Source organism: Bufo gargarizans, chromosome 5, assembly GCF_014858855.1.
Source record: "Bufo gargarizans isolate SCDJY-AF-19 chromosome 5, ASM1485885v1, whole genome shotgun sequence".
Taxonomy (NCBI): domain Eukaryota; kingdom Metazoa; phylum Chordata; class Amphibia; order Anura; family Bufonidae; genus Bufo; species Bufo gargarizans.
The window spans coordinates 319,414,515-319,432,927 of record NC_058084.1 but is presented as its reverse complement, the minus strand read 5'-3'; the positions used below and the strand labels follow the sequence as shown (position 1 = coordinate 319,432,927).

Here is an 18,413-nt window from a genome sequence, read left to right as displayed (position 1 = left end):
TAGGGGCCCAAATGTGTGAGAAGAACTTTGCAATCAAAATGTGTAAAAAATGGCCTGCGAAATCCGAAAGGTGCACTTTGTGCCCCTTTGCCCACCTAGGCTGCAAAAAAGTGTCACACATCTGGTATCGCCGTACTCAGGAGAAGTTGGGGAATGTGTTTTGGGGTGTCATTTTACATATACCCATGCTGGGTGAGAAAAATATCTTGGTCAAATGCCAACTTTGTATAAAAAAAAAATGGGAAAAGTTGTCTTTTGCCAAGATATTTCTCTCACCCAGCATGGGTATATGTAAAATGACACCCCAAAACACATTCCCCAACTTCTCCTGAGTACGGCGATACCAGATGTGTCACACTTTTTTGCTGCCAAGGTGGGCAAAGGGGCACATATTCCAAAGTGCACCTTTCGGATTTCACCGGTCATTTTTTACACATTTTGATTGCAAAGTTCTTCTCACACATTTGGGCCCCTAAATTGCCAGGGCAGTATAACTAACCCACAAGTGACCCCATTTTGGAAAGAAGACACCCCAAGGTATTCCGTGAGGGGCATGGCGAGTTCCTAGAATTTTTTGTCGCAAGTTAGTGGAATATGAGACTTTGTAAGAAAAAAAAAAAAAAAAAAACATCATCATCATTTTCCGCTAACTTGTGACAAAAAATAAAAAGTTCTATGAACTCACTATGCCCATCAGCGAATACCTTAGGGTGTCTACTTTCCGAAATGGGGTCATTTGTGGGGGTTTTCTACTGTCTGGGCATTGTAGAACCTCAGGAATCATGACAGGTGCTCAGAAAATCAGAGCTGTTTCAAAAAGCAGAAATTCACATTTTTGTACCATAGTTTGTAAACGCTATAACTTTTACCCAAACCATTTTTTTTTTTTGCCCAAACATTTTTTTTTTTATCAAAGACATGTAGAACAATAAATTTGGCGAAAAATTTATATATGGATGTAGTTTTTTTTGCAAAATTTTACAGCTGAAAGTGAAAAGTCATTTTTTTGCAAAAAAAATCGTTACATTTTGATTAATAACAAAAAAAGTAAAAATGTCAGCAGCAATAAAATACCACCAAATGAAAGCTCCATTAGTGAGAAGAAAAGGAGTTAAATTCATTTGGGTGGTAAGTTGCATGACCGAGCGATAAACGGTGAAAGGAGTGTAGTGCCGAAGTGTAAAAAGTGCTCTGGTCATGAAGGGGGTTTCAGCTAGCGGGGCTGAAGTGGTTAAGGGCATCAATATGAATTAATACAGTATAATATCGCTTTACAATGTTTGGTTGCCTGCAGCTTTCCCAGCAGTCAACTGATGTTATATGTTCATATGTGCCCACATTGCTGAGAAAAACTAAGTTTTAATACAGGCAAATGAGCCTTTAGGAGCAACAGGGGCGTTTCCGTTACACCTAGAGGCTCCACTTTCTCTGCAACTGCTGAGCCGTCTCCCCTTTGATTGACAGGTCCCATGCAGTGTAAACTTGATCACCCCTGGCCCTGTCAAAGTGGAGAGGGCGCGGCAGTTGCAGAGAGCGCAGAGCCTCTAGGTCGGGCATGTCCAAACTGCGGCCCTCCAGCTGTTGCAAAACTACAACTCCCAGCATGCCTGGATAGCTAACAGCTATTATGGCATGCTGGGAGTTGTAGTTTTGCAACAGCTGGAGAGCCGCAGTTTGGACATGCCTGCTCTAGGTGTAACGGCAATGGCGCCATTGCTCCTAGAGGCTCATTTGCATATATTTAAACTTCATATTTCTCAGTAATGCGGCCAGATATGAACATGGAGCCAACACAGATGTCTTCAGCTGCCAAGCGCACATGTAACAGATCAACTAGCATCATAGGTACCAATCTGCTGACAGATGTCCTTTAATTGGATGACGTTTCCTCTAAACCTCTTCATGAGGTGTAGTCATAGTAGAGGTAGAATCTTCTCCATTCTGGTACTGAAGTACACTCAGGGTACATCAGAGTACTGAACCTGTACTTTGTCAATATGCTACTCATGTAATATGCATACCAAAAGCAAAGTATTAGCATACAAAATACACGTGCAATTACTAAGAAACCATACTACACTCCCAACATATTACCTCTGTATAGGACTTCTTTGTGATGTGGACGTTCTTAGCCCTATAAGATTGGCGTCTCCTTTTGTAGTCCCTCATTTCTGCCATGATTTCCAAGTGGGACTTGGGACACTTCTGCTCATCATCTTCAAAAGATATATACATTTTATTTAAAAAACTATATTCTAAAGCATAAAAAAAACATTTTGAAAACTGCACTATGTTGAAAAAGGTTTTCCGGGGGTATAATACAATGACCCATCATCGGTGGGGGACCAACTCCCTGCCCCTCAACCGATCATCGTTTTGAAAAGGGATGCAGCGCTAAGAGGAGTGCTGGGGCCTCCTCACAACAATACAGCGCCCTAAATTGTATAGTGGTTGTGCTTGGTATTGCATTCACTTCAATGGGACTGAGCTGCACATAGGCCACAAGAACTCACCAGCCTGGTAAGAGGCCCCAACGCTGGCCCAAGCATCGCAGCCTCTTCAAACAGCTGATCGGCAGGGGTTCCATCAATATTTTTCTCTTGGAAAACCACTTTGAAGTGTACCTATCCTTTTTATTTCACAATTCAATAGTACAGGATAAGTGAAAACCGTGAACTCTGTAATATATTTCTTATAAAGAAAAGTACCTGTTTCTACACGTATTGCCCAGACACTGATCACGGGCTCTGAACTGAATGATCAAATCACTATACAGAAGTCTTTACACAGGCAGAGAGAGCAGATCTGGAGGAAGCTTCAAGTCAGCGATTCAGCTTAACCCACAAAGTAATATTTCAACTGATGGGGTGAGATAAATCAGCCTGTAGTAGCTGCAGCAATGCATAGTCTCTCTCCACTTTCTCTTTGCCTCAACAGCTCGTCCTTCTCCTCATCTCCTTTCTTCATAGACTTCAATGGGCTGTGTACCGACTTACATGTATGGATTTGATCAGTCATTCCCAAGACCATGAACAGTGCACAACAACAACTACTAACAATAAGGGCTCTTTCTAACGAAAGTGCCCCTTGTGGGAATCACACTGCGTTATGGACTTGCAAAAGGGCACTGCATTATCATGATTGCTATGATAATGCCTCTTTGTGAGGTCAGACAGAGGAACACAGCATTATCAATCATGATAATGCCCTGTGCTTCTGTAAGTCCAGAACACAGGGTGCCTCTCTAACACAGAGAGCGATTCCCACAAGGGGCACGTTCGGGTGAAAGAGCCCTAAAAGTAACCAACATGAAGACTTCATACCTGTCATATATGCCTATGTCTACATGCACATATGTTCATAAAATCCCCAGACCTGAAGAGACCCACTGGCATGTGGATAGCAAAGTTGACAAATGGTCCTGATTAGGTGCAGACCCGATCTTTATTAGTTTTCCTTATAACATGGTTATAAGAAGAGTATTCTTAATACAGAATGCAAAGTAAATTAGGGATGGAGGGGTTAAAAAAAGGAGATTTTTGTATAACTTACCAGTTAAATCTCTTTCTCGCTCTTCCTTGGGGGACACAGACCTTGGGTATAGCTCAGCTCCCTAGGAGGCGTGACACTAAGTAAAACTGTTAAGCCCCTCCTCCATCAGCTATACCCTCAGCCTGGAGATAGAGGCTACCAGTTGCGTGTCCAAGTAGTGAAAGGAAAACAACCAATAACGGAAACAACCAGCCAGCAACCCAACGGGGCGCCAGACCATAACCCTGCAACAAAACACAGAAGGGTGGGTGCTGTGTCCCCCAAGGAAGAGCGAGAAAGAGATTTAACTGGTAAGTTATACAAAAATCTCCTTTTCTCGCCCATTTTCCTTGGGGGACACAGACCTTGGGACGTTCAAGAGCAGTCCAAGAAGGGAGGGACCACAAACCCAAGGCGGACCACCACCGGAGCATCAGGAAACCGCTGCCTGCAAAACCAGGCGGCCCAAAGCAGCATCCGCTGATGCATGCGTATGCACTCTATAGAACCTTGTGAAAGTGTGCAGAGAGGACCAAGTGGCTGCTTTGCACAACTGTTCAGCCGAGGCCCGATGCCTCTGCGCCCAGGAAGCTCCGACTGCTCTGGTGGAATGAGCAGTGACGCTGAAAGGCGGAGCTCTACCCTTGGCTCGATAAGCCTCAGACACCGCCAGTTTAATGAAACGGGCAATAGCCACCTTGGAGACCGCCAAACCCTTGCGCGAACCTTCCGGAACCACAAACAGGGAGTCCGTGCGCCGAAAGGATCCGGTGACCTCCAGATAAATCTTCAACGCCCTGACCACATCCAGACGGTGCAGTTCCCGTTCTCTGGGGTGGGAAGGAGAGGGACAGAGCGACGGAAGGACGATGTCCTCATTGATGTGAAGGGCGGAGACCACCTTTGGCAGGAAGGACGGGACAGGCCGAAGCACAACCTTATCCTGGTGGAAGATCAGGAAAGGTTCGGAGCAAGAAAGAGCCGCTAACTCCGACACCCGTCGGAGAGATGTGATGGCCACAAGAAAAATGACCTTGCAGGACAGAAGGCGAAGGGAGACCTCCCGTAAAGGCTCGAAGGGGGCTGATTGGAGCGCCGAGAGCACCACATTCAGGTCCCAGGATGGAACTGGAGGGCGGTACGGCGGAACAGAGTGAGCCACCCCTTGTAAGAAGGTCTTAATTGGCCCCAGAGGGGCCAGGGGACGCTGGAGAAGAATAGACAGCGCCGAAATCTGTCCCTTCAGAGAACTGAGGCTCAGCCCCAGGTCCAGACCCGACTGGAGGAAGGACAGGATCGTGGGAAGAGAAAACCGGAGAGGTGGGATGCTGCGGGACTCACAGAACCCCAGATAGGACCTCCAAACCCGATAGTAGATCCTAGAGGACACGGGCTTACGAGCACGGATCATGGTGCGGACTACGTCCGCGGAGAAACCCCGTCGCGTTAAGACGGCGGTCTCAATAGCCACGCCGTCAAACGTAGCGAGCCTAAATGCTCGTGGAAGATCGGTCCCTGAGAGAGAAGGTCTTCCCTGGAGGGCAGTGGCCACGGTGCGTCTGCCAACAGCAACATTAGGTCGGCGTACCAAGACCGGCGGGGCCAATCCGGGGCGATCAGAATCGCGGGAACGCCCTCTGCCGCGATCCTCCGAAGAACCCGTGGCAGGAGGGGGAAAGGAGGAAAGACGTACAGAAGGGAGAAGTCGCGCCACGGAAGGACGAGCGCGTCGGCGCCGTACGCCTTCGGGTCCCGCGCCCTGGCCAGGTATCGGGGGACCTTGTGGTTGAATTTGGAAGCCATGAGGTCCACGTCGGGGCGACCCCAGCGAAGACAAAGGGCTTCGAACACCTCTGGGTGCAGGGACCATTCTCCCGGGTCGATGGTGGACCGGCTCAGGAAATCCGCCGCCCAGTTGTCCACCCCCGGGATGTAAATCGCGGATAAGGCCGGCACATGCGCCTCCGCCCAGAGGAGAATGAGGGTCACCTCTTGCATCGCTGCAGCGCTGCGAGTGCCTCCCTGATGGTTTATGTATGCCACAGCCGTGGCATTGTCCGATTGGATCCGAACAGGGTGGCCCCGCAGTAGATGGGTCCAGTGTCTGAGGGACAGAAGAATCGCCCTCAGTTCCAGAATATTGATTGGAAGTCTGGACTCCGATAGAGACCAGACGCCCTGGACGGACCGGGGAGGGAAAACCCCCCCCCACCCCCGTAAGCTGGCATCGGTGGTAATCACCAGCCAGTTCAGTGGGAGGAAGGACCTCCCCCGTAGAGGGATATGCAACCACCAGCTGAGGGAAGCCCGAGCCAGGGGAGGCAGAAGAAAGGTCCTGTCCAGACTCCTCGGTGATTTGTCCCAGGCCGACAGAATTGCCCTCTGAAAGGTGCGGGATCGGAATTGTGCGAACGGCACCGCTTCGAAACAGGCAACCATCTTCCCCAACAACCGCATGCTGGATCTGAGGGAAGGGCGGTGATGACGGAGGAGACTGCGAACAGACCCGCAAAGGGCCAGACGCTTGTCCGACGGGAGGCGGACCTCCGCCAACTCCGTATCCAGGAGCATCCCCAGGAAGATCAGCCGTCTGGAGGGGGTAAGAGAAGACTTGGGGTGGTTGATGATCCAACCGAACCGCGTCAGGGTCTCCAGAGTGAGTCCCACACTGCCGGATGCCTGAGAGAAGGAGGGTGCCTTGACCAAGATGTCGTCCAAGTAAGGGAGAAGAAAAACACTTCTTGAACGCAGAAGGGCCAAGACAGGGGCCAGGACCTTGGTGAATACTCGAGGAGCCGTCGCCAGACCAAAGGGAAGGGCGACGAATTGGAAGTGATCGTCCCCTACCGCGAAGCGCAGGAAGCGGTGATGACATGGAGCAACCGGAACGTGGAGATATGCATCCTGAACGTCGATTGAGGCCATGAAATCCCCTCTTTCCAGGGAGGCCACTGCGGACCTGAGAGACTCCATCCGGAATCTCTGCAGTCGGAGAAAACGGTTCAGGCGCTTTAGGTCCAAGATCGGTCGCACTGAGCCTTCCTTCTTGGGAACCACAAAGAGGTTCGAGTAGAACCCCCTGAACCTTTCCGACGGAGGCACGGGGGCGACGACACCCTTGTCCATTAGAGAGCGAATGGCCGTGAAGAAGGCGGCCGCTCGTACGGGATCCCGCGGAGGACGGGACCGGAAGAAACGGTCTGGCGGAATGGACGCAAATTCGATCTTGTATCCGCAAGATACAATCTCGAGCGCCCATGCGTCTGAGATGTGGGCCCGCCATACGTTCCTGAACAGTAGAAGGCGGCCCCCCACCCGGGTGGGTGGGGGCGCACCTTCAGGCAGAGGGCTGCTGGCCTGTGGGAGCCCGTGTGGGCTGGGGCTTGCGCCAGGTAGATTGCGTCCGAAAAAACGGCTTCTTGCGTCTATCCTGGGCTGGGCCAGAGGAAGAAGAACCGGCCGCGGGTCTAGACCCGGTGGGCTTGCGAAAGGACCGAAAACGGGACGAACCAGCGCGACCACGGGGGGCGCCCCTCGGCCTGGACTGGGGGAGGAGAGTACTCTTCCCACCTGTGGCCTCAGATATAAGTTCGTCCAGACGGGTTCCGAACAAGCGGGAACCCGTGAATGGTAGGCCAGCCAAAGAGCGTTTGGAAGCGGCGTCCGCCGCCCAAACCTTCAGCCAGAGTTCCCTCCTGACAGAAACTGCCAGGGCAGAGGAACGGGCAATGAGGGCACCCGCATCAAGAGAGGCCTCACAGACAAATTTTCCGGCCTGGACAATTAGTTGGGCTAAGGAACGGAGGTCCTGTAGAGGGACGTCCGACCCTAACTCCCGTTCCAGTTGCAAACCCCATTCAGAGACCGCTTTACCAGCCCAGGCGGAGGCAAAGACCGGTCTAAGGGCCGAACCAGAGGCAGTAAATATGGCCTTGGAGAGGGATTCCGTACGACGGTCCTCAGCAGACTGGAGGGAAGATCCGTCTTGTACAGGAATAGTAGTGCTTTTGGACAGGCGAGCCACGGGAGGATCAACCTTAGGCGGGGACGTCCACGTGGTCACAGAATCCGCTGGAAAGGGATAACAAATGTCCAGCTTTTTGGGTGTAACAAAGCGGACGTTAGGCCGGGTCCAAGCCTTGGACACCACAGAAGAAAAATCAGCGTGGATGGGAAAGACCTTGGAGGCCTGTCTGGGGCGAAGAAAGGACACGCCGGCCTGTTCAGAGCTGGGGGGGTCATCGTGTATGTGAAAGGTATCACGGATGCTAGTGATAAGATGCCCCACCGCGGACGCCAATTTGGACGGAAGCTCTGAGTCCATGTCCACGTCCGAATCCGCCAGTTCTCCCTCAGAAGGCGTATCCCTTTGAGAGGATAGACTTGACTGAGCTCGCACGCATGGCGGAGAGAGCGAAGCATCTGGAGAAGATGTGCGCTCAACCCTTGAACGTTTCTGAATATGCCGGGCCCTGGAAGATTCGCTGGGAGGCAGGGAATCAGTGGGGGCGGCAGAAACGGTAGTCCCAGCGGGTGCGACAGGAATTGTGGCAGCCTGCGGGAGAGGCGGTCTATCCACGAGACGGCCCACTACGTGTGTAAGGCTTTCCACCGCCTGAGACAGAGACCTAGCCCAGTCAGGGGGTTCAGAGGCACCGGGGGGCGCAGCAGAAAGCGGGCCCTGCACCGGGGCCTGACATGCAAGGCAATGCGGCTCAGATTGCCCACGCGGAAAAAGTTCCTTGCAGGCGGTACAGGCATGGTACCAGGGTTTGGGGGCACCCGTGGGATCTGACATGTTGAAAGAGTGGTCGTACCCTGATACAGAGACCACAAGGGGTTGCAGCAGCTATGACCAGGAGGGTTAGGAGAGGGTTAACTGTCCTACCAGTGTCAGAAGAACGTCAGGAGTGAAGTCCAGATCAACAGCTGCAGAAAGGCAGCAACAGCAGAGAGCGTGCGTCCCAGAACGCAATCTATGCACCAGGAGTCTCCCACGTGGCTCAGCTTCCAGAACGGAGTGAGGAAGCGCGGCAAAAAACCTCAGCAGAGGCGCGGGAAGAAGCTCCGCCCCCTACACGTTTGAATGTCTCCTGTGAAGGAGAACGTAACCCCGCCCCCAATGACGCGCGCGCGCGCGCGAAAAAAGAGCACGCCCCCTGCTGCCGTGACTCTCAGGTTTATGTCCGTAGAATAAGGCCCGCAGGCCCAAGTGCGCGGCGATATGCAGGTGGGTGACCTCACCGAGCCTCCTCTGTCACAATGTCGCCCGCCGAGCCCGAACCGCCGATGTCGGGCCTAAGCCCCGCCCCCCGATCACGCACGGAGCGGCGGCGGCGGGGAGGGAGAAGGATGTCAGGAGAGTAATCCGGGCCCAATAAACAGCGTGGGGAATCAGCCATTGGGGAGCGGAAGCAGCCGCAGATGGGGAGATCTACAGCGCTCAAATGACGACCACGGGTGCCCCCCCAAACCCAGTGCAAATAGGGACAGGGTATGGGCTGGAAAAGCCATCTTACCTGTCTTCACCCTCAGTTCCTTCCAGCAGGGTCGCCCCTTCAGCTACTGGCACCGCAGTGGCAGGAAGCTGGGAGAGGGGCTTTGCGTGCGGGCGACCCCCTAGCTGGCGGGATGTAGGGGAGCCATTGCTGCCCAGATCCCCTATTGCTTCTGTGGGGGAGGCAGCAGTGCAGATAGTTGGCACTGGCGCAGCTCACCCCGGGAGAGCAGAGAGGCCAATGCGTCTCTGGTATCCCTAGGAAAAAACAAAAATAAAATAACAAATTAGAGAAAAAATTACAACAAGGAGAAAACAGCCCTGCAGTAGCAGGGAGTGTCTTGCCTCCTTGGACACTAAGCTAAAAACTGGTAGCCTCTATCTCCAGGCTGAGGGTATAGCTGATGGAGGAGGGGCTTAACAGTTTTACTTAGTGTCACGCCTCCTAGGGAGCTGAGCTATACCCAAGGTCTGTGTCCCCCAAGGAAAATGGGCGAGAAAATAAAATAATTATTAAACTCACCTCATCCACTTGTTCGCGCAGCCTGTCTTCTCTTTCTTCTTCTTTGAGGACCTAGGAGAAAAGGACCTTTGGTGACGTCACTGCGCTCATCACATGCTCCATCACCATGGCGATAGAGCATGTGATGAGCGCAGTGACGTCACCAAAGGTCCTTTTCCTCCCAGGTTTACAAAGAAGAAGAATGAAGACGAGCCGGGCTGCGCGAACAAGTGGATTAGGAGAGTTTATTATTTTAACCCCTCCAACCCTAATTTACTTTGCATTCTGTATTAAAAATGCTTTTCCTTTCCCTTATAACCATGTTATAAGAGAAATTAATAAAATCTACACAACACCTAACCGAAACCCGAACTTCTGTGAAGTCCGGGTTCGGGTACTAAACATGGCGATTTTTCTCACGCGCGTGCAAAACGCATTAAAACGCTTTGCACTCACGGGAAGAAAAAATAAATAATCGCTCATTTTCCCGTAACGCCCGTGTGAAAGAGGCCTAATGGAATAAGTCCCATGGGTATCCCGCCTTAAAATAAAGAAAACACTGAGAAACCTTGACCGATTTTGGCAGTTAAATCCTCAAACAAATCAGATGCACTCGGCTGTGAAGGTTTCTGCTTCTTAGTCTCCAGAAGGACATGGTCATAAACAGCAAGACGTTCGGCAGCCGTCAGATCACAAATGGTGCGTTTATGGTTCAGAGGAACTTCAGCACCTGAAGAGGAATAGTCACCTGGAACACAGAAAAACACAGCCATATTACACATTCTCCTACCATGTAACTACATATATGGATACACTGTATGCACCTATACACACACCACAATCTCCCAAGAAAAGTACCAATTACTGATATTCTGTTCAGTGAATACTTTAGCTTGCAATTCCTTTCATCTGGGTTAAAGGCTGAACTGCACCACTGAAGAAAGAAACCGCCATATGCATGAACATACATTTGCCCTGTAGTCTGGTGGTTCCCGCTGGGACATGTGTGAACTGCAATATCTGCCTAATATTTGAATAAGCAGCCGGTCAATAAAATAAAAAAAACAGCAGTTATAGCTCACTACAGATGATGGCTAGCTTAGGCTGCAAGGTAGTGGATGTAGCAAAAAAAAAAAATATTAAAAAAAAAGCCTGAATAAGCAGGTAGAAGAAGAAAGCCATCAGAGTCTCTTTCTTGCTAAAGTGGTGACATCACTAGCCTAGGAGCCTGCGTGAAGAGCAATGACTATGCAAAGAAGCCCTATCCGACAAGACATTTTATCATGCACAATCTGATTAGCATTAAAAGGGTTGTCTGTCTTTAGTAACTAGCATTTATCGTGTAGAGGAAGTTAATACAAGGCACTTACTAATGTATTGCGATTGTCCATATTGCTTCCTTTGCTGGCTGGATTCATTTTTCCATCACATTATGCACTGCTCGTATCCAGGGATTAAGACCATCCTGCAATCCAGTTGCAGAGGCAATGCTTGCACAATTTAGGAAAAAGCATGGCCGCGGCACACATGCGCAGCAGCTTTAGTCCCGACCACCTTGTGTGTGCTGTAGCGGTGGTCGTAGCCTCTGGATACGAGACGCGTATATTGCGATATGAGGACAATCACAATACATTAGTAAGTGTCTTGTAGTAACTATCTACATGATACATGCCATGTGCTAAACTGAGACAACCCCTTTAAATAAAGGAACATTAGGAAATGCAGCCGACAATTCATATCTACCTAGATAAATCCATCCACCTATATCTACCTAGTGTATATATATATATATATATATATATATATATATATATATATATATATATATATATATATATATATATATATATATATTTTTTTTTTTTTTTTTTTTTTAAAGGATATAACACATAAAAAGGATACTGCACTTAAGCACAGTGGTTGTTATGTGAGATGTCAGGACGCTAGCTCCACTCTATACTCACCCATGCTGTGGAAAGAAAAAGAACCAAAGAGATTACACTTTGATTTACACAATGAACTCAAGAAAATATTCATGACTGCAAAATAGTCATCGCCTTAAAGTGGCTGAAAACTTCAGAGACATAAGATGATACATTAGGCCCATTCCAACTAGTGCCTAGGTGTACATAGATGATAGACTGGCTCCATCTGGTGGTCAGAGTTGTGTACTGCACAATGACGATCATAAGGTCTGACCATGTAAACCAGATTGTACAATAGACCAGTCACAATATGAATCCACTTACGTTTGTCCCACAGCTTATCTTCACTTATGGCAGGGGCACTATTCTTGGCATCCTTTATTATCTGAGACAGCGTCGATTTATCTGTTGGGATGAAAGTAGAATTATAATTACTATTTAATAAGCACTGGAATAATTTTGCCTCCAATACGCATTTACATTCTATGACGACACATAATTCACCCAATATCAATTTGGAAGGAGAACTGTAAGAGTGCTTCATAGCAGACCATACACTGGGTTCCCATTAACAAGCAAAACCCCCCGTTGGCACTTGGATTTCTACAGCACAACCATGCAAAGACTTTTGAGAAGATATGCTATAGTCGGGAGGTGGGGGTCCTGCGCCCCCCAATTTCAGAGATATCCCTTACACTCTGTGACAAATATGGAGACAGCTAATAAGACTTCCACAGAGAACGTCGTATGCAAGACCACCACTAGTCTACACACAGGGGGCAGAGGACAACCATAAATGCTAATAATAATAATGCTAATAATAATGCTAATAATAATAATAAACGGTATTTGCAGTCTGAAGTGATGAGGAAATGATAGCATCACTGCTAGTTCCGCATATGGAAACCAAAATCATACATACCTATTAAAACGGATGTCACCTTTGCTTTTTCGTAGAAAAACTGGGTGTCTTGAACGTCGGCCTGTGTATGAAAGAGCTGGCATATAACATTCTGTGTGGTCAGGGGCAATGAAAGCAAATTCATCAGGGGAAAAAATCCAGATCAACTCAAGCACGCTAGACCTAGCATCCAAAGGATGATAGATGTAAGATCATGGGGGAGGGGGAGATCTGGGGAACAAAAGGCAAGAGGTGCAAAGGGCAGAGATCGGCAACCTTCAGCTGTGCTGAAACTACAACTCCCAGAATCCTCTTTTTTACTTCTATGGGAGTTACAAGTGTGCATGCTGGGAGTTGTAGTTTCACAGCAGGTAGTGTGCTGAAGGTTGCACTTTCTTGCTGAGCACATACAGCAGGGTGGTGGCAAGAGTACGTGCTGGCTTCTTTTTATATGGAGTTTGGTCCATTTAGGGCAGGGATACCCAATCTGTGGCCCTCCAGCTGTTGCAAAACTACAGTAATTCCCAGCATCTCAGCTATTAGGGCATGCTGGGAGTTGTAGTTTTGCAACAGCTGGAGGGCCGCAGGTTGAGCAGCCCTGATTTGGGGTATAGCCACAAAGAGTGGATTTTCCACATCAAAATCTGTGTATAATGTATGTAGATTTGTCAGATTTTGTTGCAGGTTTCCATGGAATTCACGCTATGCCTTGCAAAGAGTTAAAAACCGACATGGCTATGGGTTTAAATGGGTTTTCTAGGAATTTGACACTGATGGCCTATCCTCATGGGAGGTCATCAATATCTGATCTATGGGGGTCCAACTCCCGGCATCCACACCAATCAGCTATTTGGAGAGGCGGCAGTGCTCGCCTCACAGCACCATACATCGTATAGTGGCTGTGCTTGGTATTGCAGCCCATTTATGTGAATGGGACTGAGCTGTATATGGGACATGTGACGCCTTGGCTTATCGGCATGTGTGCCGGGTGTCAGACCGCCACCGATCTAATATGGATGACCTATCCTAAGGACAGGCCATCCATAATGATTGCCTGGAAAACCCCTTTAAAAACCACCCTGTAGGTGAATTTACCCAGATGACTTTCCCCACAGTGTGTGGATTGCTGGAAATGTAAGGAGGACGATATGCTGATCAAAGTTAATACAACGGCATCTCAGGCTCCAGGTAAAAGAGGATTCCCACAGGTTAGGTTATACGTGTACGACTGCTGGGGGGCCACACTAGAAAGCCACAAACCGCGTGCTCAGCTGTCACACCGGCTTCAAGACCCAAGGGCCGTAAGCCACCGACACTCAGGCAAAGTGTTGCAGCAAAAAAAAAAAAAAAAAAAAAAAAAAAAAAAAGCTATCTAATATCTTTGGACTTTACACAGATACATCCCAGACCCACTTACCTCCTCCTTGCTGTATCCCATCTTCCACCGTTTGCATAGGACTACATGCTTCTCCAGAGAGGACCTTGGCATTCTGTGATTGGAGTCATAGGGACACACAGCAGTCTCCTAGTGGGAGAAACACACGACTGATTGACCTGCTGCCCAATGCCAGTAGGCTGTGACAAAGACAAAAAGCTACATTCACATGATCAGTAAATAAGAGGGAGACCAACAGCATCTCTCCGAGGTACTCCCAAATCAAAACTGAACTACAGAAACCCCAAAAAGCAGGGGGCAAAGGGAAATAAAACGTAACTTTTACTCATGCTACACCAAACAGACATACAAATCACAGTTATACAAATAATCACCTAAACTGTGACAGATTATAGCACCCAACACAGTATTAGCGGGCCGATAGAAAACAATGGAAGGGTGAAAAAAGGAAACAATCTCACCAGTCCAGACGTAGTAGGTCCACAGGGAGATGTGGATCATACACGAACCCCAACAACAAAGTGGCGCCCTGGGGTGCTCACTTGGGTACGTTGTCTGTATACAGCTAGGCGGTTCAGATATTCTTAGTTGGAAAACAGGCAAGCGGGCGGATGGCTCCTAATTTCTTGCGTCAAGATGGCAACAACTAGCCCTATATGACCCTGGCAGTGTGGGGAGGAGACTAGAAGTGCCCTACATAGCTATACAGAGCACTCGCCCCGAAAGGGGCGACCCCGTCCGGATACTGGTCCCTAAACCGGGGCAAAAATCCCTAATGTACCCTAAATGAAAGTTCCCGACGTGCCACGTTTCGTTTGGATAACTCTTCAGGGGAGACGGACAATCTTAGGGTATGCTGAGTACATGATATGCTAAATACACCAAAATGCTGGAAACACCAATATATGCCGAGTACAAAAATATGCTGAGTACATCAACCAAAAAAATAGTGCCCAAAAATAGGGAAAAAGATACAAAAAAAACTTATGGGGATAAATGGGAAAAATAATCCCACAATAATCCCATGGTTCAGTGGAGCCACATGGGAGGTAACAAAGATGCCTGCAGTGAAAGGGGGGGGGGGGGGGGGCACAAGTATACAGTATAATAACTAACCTGCCAGTGGGTAGGGATTGCATGACTTTCACTGCAGGGCATCTCACGTCTGGACTGGTGAGATTGTTCCCTTTTTTCACCCTTCCATTGTTTTCTATGGGCCCGCTAATACTGTGTAGTGTGCTATAATTCGTTGCAGTTTAGGTGATTATTTGTATAACTGATTTGTATGTCTATTTGGTGTAGCATGAGTAAAAGTTACGTTTTAATTCCCTTTACCCCCTTCTTTTTGGGGTTTCTCTAGTTCTACTTTCACATTAGCGTTTTTTGCGCATCCTTAATGGTTCTGCAAAAACGCTTCCCTTACAATAATACAACCGCATGCATCCGCCATGAACGGATCCGATTGTATTATGTCTTCTATAGCCATGAAGGATCCGCCATGAACGGATCCGGTTGCATTATGTCTTCTATAGCCATGAAGGATCCGCCATGAAGGATCCGGTTGTATTAATGTCTTCTATAGCCATGAAGGATCCGCCATGAACGGATCCGGTTGTATTATGTCTTCTATAGCCATGAAGGATCCGCCATGAACGGATCCGGTTGTATTATGTCTTCTATAGCCATGAAGGATCCGCCATGAACGGATCCGGTTGTATTATGTCTTCTATAGCCATGAAGGATCCGCCATGAACGGATCCGGTTGTATTATGTCTTCTATAGCCATGAAGGATCCGCCATGAACGGATCCGGTTGTATTATGTCTTCTATAGCCATGAAGGATCTGCCATGAAGGATCCGGTTGTACAGGTCCTTCTAAAAAAATTAGCATATTGTGATAAAGTTCATTATTTTCTGTAATGTACTGATAAACATTAGACTTTCATATATTTTAGATTCATTACACACAACTGAAGTAGTTCAAGCCTTTTATTGTTTTAATATTGATGATTTTGGCATACAGCTCATGAAAACCCAAATTTCCTATCTAAAAAAAATTAGCATATTTCATCCGACCAATAAAAGAAAAGTGTTTTTAATACAAAAAAAGTCAACCTTCAAATAATTATGTTCAGTTATGCACTCAATACTTGGTCGGGAATCCTTTTGCAGAAATGACTGCTTCAATGCGGCGTGGCATGGAGGCAATCAGCCTGCTGGCACTGCTGAGGTGTTATGGAGGCCCAGGATGCTTCGATAGCGGCCTTAAGCTCATCCAGAGTGTTGGGTCTTGCGTCTCTCAACTTTCTCTTCCCAATATCCCACAGATTCTCTATGGGGTTCAGGTCAGGAGAGTTGGCAGGCCAATTGAGCACAGTAATACCATGGTCAGTAAACCATTTACCAGTGGTTTTGGCACTGTGAGCAGGTGCCAGGTCGTGCTGAAAAATGACATCTTCATCTCCATAAAGCTTTTCAGCAGATGGAAGCATGAAGTGCTCCAAAATCTCCTGATAGCTAGCTGCATTGACCCTGCCCTTGATAAAACACAGTGGACCAACACCAGCAGCTGACATGGCACCCCAGACCATCACTGACTGTGGGTACTTGACACTGGACTTCAGGCATTTTGGCATTTCCCTCTCCTCAGTCTTCCTCCAGACTCTGGCACCTTGATTTCCGAATGACATGCAACAGTCCAGTGCTGCTTCTCTGTAGCCCAGGTCAGGCGCTTCTGCCGCTGTTTCTGGGGAATGCGGCACCTGTAGCCCATTTCCTGCACACGCCTGTACACGGTGGCTCTGGATGTTTCTACTCCAGACTCAGTCCACTGCTTCCGCAGGTCCCCCAAGGTCTGGAATCGGTCCTTCTCCACAATCTTCCTCAGGGTCCGGTCACCTCTTCTCGTTGTGCAGCGTTTTCTGCCACACTTTTTCCTTCCCACAGACTTCCCACTGAGGTGCCTTGATACAGCACTCTGGGAACAGCCTATTCGTTCAGAAAATTCTGTGTCTTACCCTCTTGCTTGAGGGTGTCAATGATGGCCTTCTGGACAGCAGTCAGGTCGGCAGTCTTACCCATGATTGCGGTTTGGAGTAATGAACCAGGCTGGGAGTTTTGAAAAGCCTCAGGAGTCTTTTGCAGGTGTTTAGAGTTAATTAGTTGATTCAGATGATTAGGTTAATAGCTCGTTTAGAGAACCTTTTCATGATATGCTAATTTTTTAAGATAGGAATTTTGGGTTTTCATGAGCTGGTTTTGTCTCTAATTCAAATATTACATTTCCATTATTCTCTATGGGCATTCCACTCCGGTCCATTATTCTCTATGGGCATTCCACTCCGGTCCATTATTCTCTATGGGCATTCCACTCCGGTCCATTATTCTCTATGGGCATTCCACTCCGGTCCATTATTCTCTATGGGCATTCCACTCCGGTCCATTATTCTCTATGGGCATTCCAGTTTCCTGTTATAGTCTATGGGCATTCCTTTGTGTCATTCACCCTAGTCATTCTGCAGAAAACAGTGATAATTCCACTTAATCTGAACATTAAATAATCCCACTGAACTTGGAGAGTAAACCTGCTAAATGATTATTAGATATGTCAAATGGTTTTGTCTCTAATTCAAATATTGCATTTCCATTATTCTCTATGGGCATTCCACTCTGTCATTCCTTTCAGTAGGTCCCCGAATCTGGCATTCAAAATACCAGAATGCCGGATCCGTCGCAGACCGGTAAAAATGTGAAAAAAAATAAATATAGAAACGGATCAGTTTGTCCGTATGACAAACGGACAGACGGATCCGTTCTTGCAATGCATTTGTGAGACAGATCCGCATCCGGATCCGTCTACAAATGCTGTCCGTTTGCATGCAGATTGCCGGATCCAGCGACAGAACTGCTTGCCGGATCACTCTGCCGCAAGTGTGAAAGTAGCCATACATTATTCTAGTGCAGGGATCAGCAACCTTCAGCACTCCAGCTGCTGTGAAACTACAACTCCCAGCAGGCAAACATGTTTGGCTGCTCTTCTAACTCCCACAGAAGTAAATGAAGCATTCTGGGAGTTGTAGTTTCCGAACAGCTGCAGTGCCGGAGGCTGCTGGTCCCTGCTCTAGGGCTACCTCTGCCATGTAGCTGACAACCCATTACATGAGATTCCAGGAACTGGATCGGATCTGACAACCATGATGCGGCATGCCTGTGGTGACCGGCTGACTCTCCTCCCCATGAGAAGCGCAGGGGACCTTATAACACTACGGCCACCAGGCGGCGCTGTACACACCTGTTCTCCACCCGCCACCTCCTGCTCCCAGCCCAGCTCCTGCAGCAGCTCCGTCAGACGGCTCCGGCATCGCTCGGTGAAGTCCTTTAGATCCTGCAATAGGTGAGCAGCAGAACCCTCCATTGCTGCATCTGCCTTAACACCGGAAACCGGTGTAGCGTTACACTACCCTACCTCGTGAGATTTCCCTACCCTCTGACTTCCTGTCGCATCAGCGATGACGTCGGAGGCGTGCCTTACTTTTCACCATCTGCGCATGCCCAAAAGGACGCTCTGGTGAAAATCTCCCGGCTGAATTTAGCAGCACACCGGGACACTGCGCCTGCGTCGGGGAGCCGAGGTAGGGAAAAATCACAGGTCAGTGCGCAAG

The 18,413-nt window shown here is 48.5% G+C and overlaps 1 protein-coding gene across 1 annotated transcript in view; it reads right to left on the bottom strand.

Annotated features, from left to right (window-relative positions):
- SNRNP48 (small nuclear ribonucleoprotein U11/U12 subunit 48) overlaps nucleotides 1-18,210 on the bottom strand; it is a 33,110-nt gene extending 14,900 nt beyond the window's left edge. Inside the window, exons 1-6 of the mRNA XM_044294310.1 lie at nucleotides 18,044-18,210; nucleotides 13,774-13,881; nucleotides 12,378-12,438; nucleotides 11,780-11,860; nucleotides 10,099-10,278; nucleotides 2,095-2,216 (exon numbers count right to left, since the gene is read on the bottom strand). Coding sequence (XP_044150245.1) covers nucleotides 2,095-2,216; nucleotides 10,099-10,278; nucleotides 11,780-11,860; nucleotides 12,378-12,438; nucleotides 13,774-13,881; nucleotides 18,044-18,166 — 675 coding nt within the window. The 5' untranslated portion in view covers nucleotides 18,167-18,210. The remainder of the gene's footprint in view (nucleotides 1-2,094; nucleotides 2,217-10,098; nucleotides 10,279-11,779; nucleotides 11,861-12,377; nucleotides 12,439-13,773; nucleotides 13,882-18,043) is intronic.
- Between the last annotated feature and the right edge of the window lie 203 nt (nucleotides 18,211-18,413).